Source organism: Trifolium pratense, linkage group LG6, assembly GCF_020283565.1.
Source record: "Trifolium pratense cultivar HEN17-A07 linkage group LG6, ARS_RC_1.1, whole genome shotgun sequence".
Lineage (NCBI taxonomy): Eukaryota > Viridiplantae > Streptophyta > Magnoliopsida > Fabales > Fabaceae > Trifolium > Trifolium pratense.
Window position 1 is genome coordinate 42,281,556 of NC_060064.1, and position 11,210 is coordinate 42,292,765.

General features: G+C 32.1%; 1 protein-coding gene across 1 annotated transcript; it reads left to right on the forward strand.

The window, feature by feature from the left end:
- Positions 1-2,477: 2,477 nt before the first annotated feature.
- LOC123889295 (subtilisin-like protease Glyma18g48580) lies at positions 2,478-9,993 on the forward strand. The gene is made up of 11 exons (XM_045938568.1): positions 2,478-3,087; positions 3,190-3,299; positions 3,561-3,658; positions 3,747-3,902; positions 6,597-6,726; positions 7,077-7,620; positions 7,709-7,803; positions 8,322-8,576; positions 8,712-8,829; positions 8,969-9,185; positions 9,354-9,993. Exons 1-11 carry the CDS (start codon positions 2,998-3,000, stop codon positions 9,893-9,895), a joined length of 2,355 nt encoding a protein of 784 aa, XP_045794524.1. The 5' UTR covers positions 2,478-2,997; the 3' UTR covers positions 9,896-9,993.
- The last annotated feature ends 1,217 nt before the right edge of the window (positions 9,994-11,210 follow it).

Here is an 11,210-nt window from a genome sequence, read left to right on the forward strand (position 1 = left end):
GGCACTACGAGAAGGAAATGAAATAATGAGAGAACGTCAAAAATATGATCTGCCTCCAATTTCTGGTGAAGAAACATGAAATTTAATAGAGGGTTGCGGGTGTGAGGCAGCGTCATTGCCTGAGATATATTGTGCTGTCATGAACGATGTTAACAAACTTAGAATGATTCTCCAATGTCCACCTGAAGCACGCAAAGCTGTGATAATGCAACTTGTCTTTGGTTCATCTGATTAATCATCCTATAACGGTGCTATGATGTTTATGAATACTTTATTTGCATTTTAATATGTTTTTTAATATTTGGAACACTTGTTTGAACATTTACGAATATTTTGGAGGTTGTACGATGTACTTTGTTTGAATATTTCCTTCCGTGTTTTATTAAATCAAAGTTTTGGTTTTAATGTCTATGTAGTGAATTTCTTTGTGTGGTAGTGAGTTTCGTGTATGTGATATTTTTTTTTTCTTTGAAATGTATGTGTTATTTGTTTTGATGTAATAATAAAGAGATATTAGTTTGAAAAATATGAGTGTTATAAGATTAAAATACCTCACCTCCCCTCCTCTTCCCTCTTTTGAACCAAACACATATGTAATTAAAAAATTTTCCTCCCCTTCCCTCTATAAAAATACCTCACATTCACATCCCCTCCCCCTATTTTGAACCAAACAGACCCTAAGGCAAAAATGTTTCTTTTTTTGGGGTAAGGTAGATGGAGGGGAGGTGAGGGAGTAATCTTGACAAAAAAAATTTTCTTTTTATTATTATTTTTTAAAAAAAAAAAAACATTTTTTATTCCCAAAATTTTTAAATTGGTAAAGGGAATATTTGTTTTTGTTTTTAAATTTTTTTTTCAAGAATAAAAAACATTTTTTTAATAAAAATATTTAATAAAAAGATTTTTTTTTTTTTTCAATATTACCTCTTCCCCTCCCCTCCACCCACCTCGAACCAAACATGCCATAAGTGTGCTATCTTTTTTTTAAAGACAAAAATGGAATATATGGTTTTGCCAATACACACCAACTAAGAAATTAGATGTGTTTTAGCAAGCTACACCCTTTTGAAAAGTACAAAACACCCAACTTTTTCGTTCTTAAAAAAATCAAATCATAGGGGTGTGTGATTGTAATTTAAACCATTAAATGTAAATGTTAATTCTCTCTTTTCCTTTCCGTCAGGCCATTAGTTGTTTTCATTGGTCGTGGCTGATATATCATTGGCCAGATGAACATCCATGACTCACATGGTCATCTTCTGCCTTGCTTAGTATGAGTGTTGTGGCCACTCTCCAATAATAATGAGTTTTTTTTTTCCGGAAGAAAACCATGAATTTGATCGGCCGGAGTTACGAGCATGCATAAAATTGATCGGTAGGAGCATGTCATGTTTTGGAGAGAGAACGTGACATCACAAGTAGCTTTCTTTAATTTTTATTTTTTAAGGAAATAAGAAGGAAAAGGAAAAATTAAAGAAAAGCTAGCTGGAAAAATAAAAATAAAATTACACCATTGCCCTTCACTTTAGGCTACTTTATTATGAATAAGAAAAGGAAATGAGAAGGTTTATGGTGCTAATATACTTATTCTTAGCTTTTTGGATTATAATCATAACTAAATAACTAAATAACTAAATAAATGAGAAGGAAATGAGAAGGTTTATGGTGCTAATATACTTATTCTGAGCCTCAAGTTCAAAGCTTCGCATAGAACTCAATTTGGATCAATAATTCACAAAACTGATACCGAAACGACCGTAATCGAGTTAGATTTCCAAAGAATCAAACCCCACTAAATTTGGAGTTACAGAGAGAGATTAAGTACTGTTTTAGTGAAGGTCTGTCCAATTACTAATTCTGCAGAAATCTACTTGTGATCTTCAAATTCAACATCGTCTACCGAACGCATCGTAACTCCAAATTCGACGAAATTGAAATGCCAACAAGAGTAATTTCGTCAGCTTTCCATACATGTAAATAGTATTAAAAAATGAGCTATAGGGTGAGAGGCATGACGAAAATACTAGTAGTAGTTTCATACGATAATTAATTTGAACAGACCTTCACTAAAACGGTAATTAATCTCTGTCTGTAACTCCAAATTTAGTGGAGTTTGATTCTGTAGAAAACTAACTCGATTGCGGTCGTTTCGGTACCAGTTTGGTGAATTATTGATCCAAATTGAGTTCTGCACGAAGCTTTGAACTTGAGGCTCATAAGCAGATTTTGTGCAAAATTTTGGTGGGGGACAAAATCCAACAAATTATAAAATAGGGGGGTAAAATTCCGCATTTTTCAAAACAGGAGGGGTAAAACTGCATTTAAGCCAAAAATAATTATTATTTTCAACTTTTGCTCTTTTCTTTCAAATTATATTAAAAAATTTAATTTAAATAAATGCTATTTTAAATATACTTATAAAATCATTAAAAAATTTAAAATTCTTATAATAATTAAACAAATTTAGTTTTCATAGTGACATAGTATAGTACTAAAGATTAGCACTAGTAGGAAAGAGTGCACTTTTTTTGTCCTCTCACACCTCTGTTTTGTGTGCCCTTCATTTCGTGATGTGCATGTTTTACATCATTTTTCCCTTGAATTTCAATAACTCGTAGTACCTTTTTAGCATAGTTATGTGACATTTTTGGTGACTATTCAAAGGAAAACTTGAAGTACACAATATGCTGAATAAACCCCTAACAAAGTTTTTTTCATCAAAAAGAGCCAATTATCTTAAGTTGATCACATGTTTAAGAGAATACTCCATATGATAATGATTACGATCTGTCTTTCCTTCTCTATTTATTTATTTAGTTATAATTACTATAATCTAAAAAGCTAAGAATAAAAAACTCCTTGAGCTTATCAAATAGGAGTATATAATTATTTTTGCCATTCAACACAAAAGCAGAGGAATAAGCATAGATCCCTACTATCAAAAAAAGCATAGACCCCCCCAAAGCCAAGCTAATCACTTTCCATAGTCAGAGAAAAATGGGTCGCTCCATATTTCGTCTTCCTCACCTTTTTTCATCTCTTCTTATTTTCACTTTGTTGCTCAATCATGTTCATGCTAGCAAAAAGGTAAGCCAATTTTACTTTGTACTAATTAAGATGATTATTCCATTAATATCACAAGCTATTGGTTTTTGATTATTGTCCTATAATTTATTTATTTATTTACAGTGTTACATTGTATACTTGGGAGCACATTTACATGGTCCAACCCCTTCCACTGCTGACCTTGAAATTGCTACATCTTCACATTATGATTTATTGGGTTCAATCTTGGGAAGGTATATAAACTAAGAAAACCATTACTATATTATGCTAAGTTTTTTTTTTACCACCAATATCTAGTCTATTGGACCGTCTAATTTGGTTTGAGGGTCGGTTCAAACATAAAATAGTTTCAGGCTTCTCCCGATCAAAGTTACCGGGAATCGAATCGTGTTCTTCCCACCAAATTCAGCGTCAATAACCACTAGACCAACTAATCTTAAGCTTTTTTTCATAACAAATTAATTGCCGGACTAATATTTATTGTTCATTCACAGTGAAGAGAAGGCCAAAGAAGCAATAATTTATTCATATAATAAACAGATCAATGGGTTTGCAGCTATACTTGAAGAGGAAGAAGCTGCACAAATTGAAAGTGAGAAACACAATGTTTTGTAGATCTAGTTTTTTTTTTAACTAAATAAGCTTTATTTAATTTTTTATTTTTTTGAACATTTATGTAGAAAACCCGAAGGTTGTATCTGTGTTCTTGAGTAAAAAACATAAATTGCACACTACACGTTCATGGGAATTTCTTGGATTGCGTGGAAATGATATGAACTCAGCTTGGCAAAAGGGAAGGTTTGGTGAAAATACCATCATAGCTAACATTGATACAGGTACTAAACTCGGAACTACTAAACTAGTTGATTATAATAAGGTATTGTTCGTCCCCATGTACTTAGCTCGATTGGTAGGGATGTCACATATATTATGCAGGAGTTGAGATTCGAATCTCGGATCCACTTATTTATGTTTAAGGTAGAATTTCTAGCCGGTGGCTAGTAGACCCAAAAAAAAAAGGGTACTGTTCAGTATACACACCATGCATAAATACTCCAGATTGCTCAGCGCGCCCCCCAGTTTGCTTAATGCGCCCCCATATTGCTTAGCGCATCCCCTCAGATTGCTTATCGCCCCCCTAGTTTACTTAGCGCGCCCCCCACCCCCAACATAAATAACACACAAAACCATTCCACAAGCAGAATGATTTTGGATTATAACCCTCTAAAACCATTCGACAGTAAAAACGGTTTTGGCATTATAAATACATCTAATGTGAAACCATTTCACAACAAAAATGGTTTTGGGGGGCGTGCGAACAAATTTGGGGGGTGCATGAGAAAAAATTGGGGGCGCGCAAGAAAATCTGTGAGTGCGCCAAGTATATGGGGGGCTAAGCAATTTGGGGGGTGCGTTAAGCAATTTTCATTATTTATGAATGGTGCATAATGCACCATAACCACTCCCCGGTGTAAGTATTTGATGTCTAAGTTTTCAAGATTGAGTTCTTATAGCATTGCTGTATTTATTATATGTATGATCTTGTGTGTATTATTCAAAGTCTTCGCTCTTTTTTTTTGACACAGAGTCTGTAAGAATAATGTTACGAACATACTTTTTAACGCTCACATTTCAACACACATTTTTCTACCGGTTGAAATTAGAGTGTGTGTTACTATTTTCTACTTCTAGCACACTTCCTCTTTCTCATTAGAGAGGAAGAAAGTATAATTAACCTATATGGAGACAAAAACTAGGGGCTTTTTTTGAGTTGGCAAGATATCTCTCAATAGTATCAAATATAGGCTAAATTAGGTATTTGACTCCTTAACTTATTTATTGGTTTCATTTTAGTCCCTTAACCATTTGGTGCTCCGTTTAAGTCCATTAACTCTACTCCATCATTTTAGGTCCTCAACTCCACCTACCCTTTGTTCCTTGCTACTGTTGTTGTTCTTCTTTACATCTTGGGTATTCCGCCCTTGTTTCAATGGATTGGATAGAAAACAAAAATCTCCAATTTTGAAAGAAGAGGTTGGATTGGAAAACAAGAGGAAGCCATGGATTAGTATTATAGTGGTGGTAGTAAAGATTCTTATATTTTTGGATTTTTTATTTTTAGATTTAGATGTTGGAGCTTTGGGTTGATGAATTATGTGTTTTGAAATAAAGAAGATGGAGATTTGATGATGAACATGTTTGGTTTTTATTTATTTCTTTGATTTGGTGATGAATTTTGTAGAAAAAAGTTACGAAGGTATGAATTTTTCTGAGTTTTGGGTTTTGGTGATGCACATATTTAACGGAAAATTAACGGAAAGACTTAATTGGTTGACAAAATTATGGTTAAAGGACTTAAACGGAACAATAAATAATTAAGGGATTAAATTGAAACCAAATAAGTTAAGTGACTAAATATATAATTTAGCCCAAAATATAATACTTTATTTTTGAAAAGAAATATAATACTTTATTGAGAAATGTTATATGAACATAAGGGATTAGTGTTTTTTTTTATATAGCTCTATATATAGAGTCATAAACATGATGAATAAAACAAGAACTTTAGTATTCTTCATATAATCCTATATTTGAGGAGAGTTTTCTCCCTAAAATTATATCCCACCAAATTCCACAATATCAAAAACACAAAAATTCCATATCAGTATTTTTGTCAACTACTTTATTTTACCACAATATCTTTTGCTATGTTGTTTGTTTGAAATTTGCTAAAGGGAAGACTACAACACGCGCGTTGTAATAATTAAGTGGAAGTCTTGTGACAAGAATTCCAATTTTCCCATTTTATCATTGATTATTTCATGAAAAAAGTGAAGAGAAAATTGACATATATTCAACATTATAATCTGCATGTGATAGATCTGTTTATTTTTTTATTAAGTAAAGTCAGTACTAGACATTATTTTAGATTTTTTTGAACGTTGTAATAATGTTTACAATCATGAAACATATTTGAAATATATCTATCTGACTTTACTATTAATTGGTCCCCAATAATTGCTCATGTCCTACCACACTAGCTACTTAAAACAAATAACAATATTGTACTCATGGTCTTGTGTATATGATATATTAATATGTGTATGGTCATGCTCATGCATGTGTATATCATTTATTCAATATTTATGGTCTTTCTACTCAAAAAAATAATTTATGGTCTTGAGTATATAATTTAAAGTCTTCACCAATAGTGACTTGATAGACAATCAAAATTGACATAAAGCAAAACAAAAATTGACATAATGTTTGGTATAGAACAATTGGATTTTTTGCCTTTTTTTTTCTTCTTAATTGGATTTAACTAACCTACAACTACAAGGAGACAAAAACTACTGTCTTTCTTTGAGTTGGCAAGATGCTTTCTTGAGTTCTTAATTAATATATCAAAATATTTTATTTTATTTTATTTTACCACAATATATCTTGTGCTTTGTTCCACAATATCTACTTTTAGTTGTTTATTATGTGTAATATTACTATTACATACGTTATCCGAATGTTTGGATTAGGTGTTTGGCCCGAATCGAAGAGTTTTAGCGACAGAGGAATAGGCCCAATTCCAGCAAAATGGCGTGGGGGTAACATTTGTCAAATTAACAAACTCAATGGTTCTAATTCTAACAAAGTTCCATGTAACAGGTTCTCTTTCAACCCGCTTCCCTTTTTCATTATCATATTTTTTAACCTATACAGTTATATATTCTCCTAATTTTTATTAGTTTTGTTTGTAAATTGCACATTTGCATTGCACGACATTTAAATTTATAAGAAAAATGTGATGCTAAAAAATATTTTTGTTTTTACAAGAGTAGGTTGAACCAACCACAGTTGAGTTTAAGTTACCTAAGAGTGTGACCCAACTAGGGTTCAACCAGCAGCAGACTAATCGATTTTTGATTAAATTGGTTGTACCGGCCATTTAAATCCAGTTCTAATTTAACAAACTTTTTGTTGATAAATTGCACATTTGCACTAAATATACAAACCAGGAAGCTAATTGGAGCTAGATTTTTCAACAAAGAATATGAGCGCAATAACGGCAAACTTCCTCGTTCACAACAAACAGCACGTGACTTTGTAGGCCATGGTACTCACACCCTATCAACTGCCGGTGGAAATTTCGTACCAGGTGCAAGCATATTTGGTATTGGTAATGGTACTATAAAAGGTGGTTCACCAAGATCAAGGATTGCAACATACAAAGTGTGTTGGTCTCTAACAGATCCTGATAGTTGCTATGGTGCTGATGTATTAGCCGCTATTGAGCAAGCCATTAATGATGGTGTTGATTTAATTTCAGTTTCAATTAGTGGCAGTATTAGTACAAATTCTAAAGAAATATTTAACGATCCGATTTCAATAGGTGCATTTCATGCACTTGCTAGAAATATATTATTGGTTGCTTCAGCTGGAAATGACGGACCTACCCCTGAAAGTGTTGTTAATGTTGCTCCTTGGGTGTTCACAGTTGCTGCTAGTACAATTGATAGAGACTTCAGCAGTACCATCACCCTTGGCAACCAAACAGTCAGGGTATATATCATCCTTAATAAGCTTATATCTTCTTTTCCCAACAGATATTGTTATTCAAGTTAATTTGTTCTTTTTTGTTATATATTAGGGAGCAAGTCTTTTTGTAAACTTGCCACCTAATCAGTCTTTTACTGTAGTGACTTCTATCGATGGTAAATTTGCCAATGCAACAAATCGAGATGCGTAAGTCTAAATTTTGAAGGTCGTAAGTTTAAAATAAGTTAAAGGACCAAAAATATAAGGCTTAATTGTACTTTTGGCCCTCCTTATTCTACAAGATCCACGATTTTGGTCCCCTATTTTAAAATCAAACATTCTTCCCGCCTTATTTTGTTTTTTTTTTTTTTTTTGCAGTTTTGGTCCCCCACCCTATTTTTTAAATTGCTGGTAGGAAAAATGCACATGTGATAGTATCCACGTGGCAAAGAACAATATTCATATCAACGTTTTTTAACCGGCTGGCACGAAAAACAACTGATGTGGTGGTAAAAAAACGCATTCTTCCTATCGGTTGGTTAAGAAATGGGATGGTGGACCAAAATTACAAAAAAAAAAAAAAAAAAATAGGGGGCAAAAATATTTGATTTTAAAATAGTGGAACCAAAATCATGGATCTTGTAAATAGAGGACTAAAAATGCAATTAAGCCAAAATATAATTAAGCGTTGTTTCTGACGTTTTTGTATGTACATATTGTTGCAGTCGATTTTGTAGACCGGGAACACTTGATCCTGCAAAAGTGAATGGTAAAATAGTGGCGTGTGTTCGTGAAGGGAAAATAAGATCAGTTGCTGAGGGTCAAGAAGCTTTATCTGCAGGCGCAAAGGGAGTGATTTTAGAAAATCAACCTAAAATTAGTGGGAGAACACTTCTTTCTGAGCCTCATGTTTTGTCTACTGTTGGGTATAGCGAAGAAAAACGAAGAACAACAAAACATGGTTTAAGCACAACTGCCAAGTAATTATATATACTCCTTAAAATTGTAAATTATATAAACCTTAAAATTGTGAAATATCACAAAATTACATGTTACAAATGAAGGGCAGGGCATGCACCACTTATAGTACATAATCATGCATTTTTATTTTGCAGGTCAGGTACTAAAATAAGATTGTCCCAAGCAAAAGTCTTATACGGAAGAAAGCCAGCTCCAGTTATGGCTTCATACTCATCTAGAGGACCAAATAAAATTCAACCATCAATACTTAAGGTGTCATACTTATACATTTGAATTTGTTATCTAATGTTCTTTCGGTTTCAAAATGAATATGGTTTGAAATTTTTACACATATTAAAAGATAATAGTAATTTTACTAAATTATTTTTATTAAACTATTGGCGTGTTTCAGCCTGATGTAACTGCGCCAGGTGTGAACATACTTGCTGCCTATTCATTATTTGCAAGTGCATCTAATTTAATTACCGACACTCGTCGAGGGTTTCCATTCAATGTCATGCAAGGAACATCAATGGCTTGTCCTCATGTCACTGGCACTGCCGGACTTATCAAAACACTTCATCCTAATTGGAGTCCAGCAGCTATTAAATCGGCTATCATGACCACCGGTATTTTCTCTCTCGACACACAATATATATAAAGTAAATTCTAATTATATACTCAAATAACTTTTATATTTTAGTACATTTCTACCTATAGAACTTGGTTATATGGTTGGATTATTTTGTTTCACATTGGTCACACCAAATCACTTATCCAAATTTGTGTGCTTGCAGCAACCACAAGAGATAACACCAAGAAGCCAATAAGTGATGCATTTGATAAAACACTAGCAACTCCATTTGCATATGGTTCAGGACACATTCAACCCAACAGTGCAATAGATCCAGGACTTGTTTATGATCTAACCATTATTGATTACTTAAACTTCTTATGTGCTTCTGGATTTAACCAAAAACTCATCTCAAAACTTAATTTCAATAAGACATTTAGATGTTCAGGGTCACATAGCATAAATGACTTGAATTATCCTTCAATCACATTACCAAATCTTGGATTAAGTGTTGTTAATGTGACTAGGACAGTTACCAATGTTGGGCCACCAAGTACATATTTTGTAATAGCCCAATTGCCTGGATATAAAATTGTTGTTGTACCAAATTCCTTGAATTTCAAGAAAATTGGTGAAAAGAAGACATTTCAAGTTGTAATTCAAGCAACAAGTGTGACTCGAAGGAAGAAATACCGATTTGGTGAATTGAAATGGACAAATGGAAAACACATTGTTAGGAGTCCCATTACTGTTTGGCGCAAATGAAAAATAATTTAGTTTGGTTATGATATTATAATGTAATATTGGGATGTAATGTGTCTTTTTTGTTTTGTTGAGAAAGGTTATTATTGTTGTTGTTTGGACAAGTCATCGACTTTTATTTGATATTTAAGTTTTTCATTATATTATGGTATAAAATTTATTTAGAATAAAATATTTAAAAATTTGTTATATAATATTGTTAAAGTTTGGTTTGATCCCCGCAACTGCGATCGGGAGGGGGCTGGAACCACTTGATGTCAGAACTGACCCTCGAACCAGATTAAACTCGGGGTGAAAAACCAAAAAATATTGTTAAAATATAAGTGAAGCTATTGTGTTTTTTTTTTTGTAAAACTTAATAAATGAATAAATTTGATTATAATTATCAATGATAAATTATTCAATTTTTTATGTATCCGCCATAAATAATAGTCTCGTGTATATTTTTTAGTAAAAAATTAGAAATTTTTTTGGTTACAGAGTAAATTTAGGATAATTTAATAAATTTGTTAGTAATTAACTTTATTGTATTATTATATTATTATTATTAGTTGATACAGAGTAGTAATTTTTTTATGAAAAATATTGTTTATGTTTCTATTTCTATATTCATAATTTTATGCATATTCATCTTATTTTTGCTATAATTTTTTTACTGACTATTTTATTCTCTTTTCATTTAATAGATATTGAGTTTATCGTATTAATCTATTTTGTTGCTTATGAGTATAGATTGTTCTATTTTCGATAATCTATTTTGTTTATATTTTTAAGCATATCATTTTTTTTGTATTTATCTTATATTCTTTCAATATTTTATTTATTTATTTATTTATTTAGTGAAATTACAATGAAAGATATAAAACTTGCAACGTGGTTAAAAGTAATAAGAATAAATTAATAACTTTGGTGGTAATCGATTTTAATATATTAGTAAAGTAATAGAAATCAAAACAAATATTTTATGAGAATATCTTTTTGCACCCCTATATTTCTCACGCACCCAGTTAAATTATTAAAATTTTCTTGTTTGCTATTTAGACAGTGAACATAATCCACTAGATACGTAGCGGATGAAAAAGAAAAATGAAATTCCACAAGGTTTTAGAATTTCATGCCCTCCAGAAACCCTCGTGAAAAATTAGAACTTTTAGCGGTGTAAGGGGTGTTTGGTTAATGGTGTTGGTTTGGCTTATTAGCAGGAGGGGTGGTCTGTCTGTTTTTGGTTGGGAGCTAGTGTTTAACTTTCCTCCTCTTTTCTTTCTTTTATGTCTCTCTTGTACTATTTGTATTGAGTGTGCTTAATAAAATTTGCCAT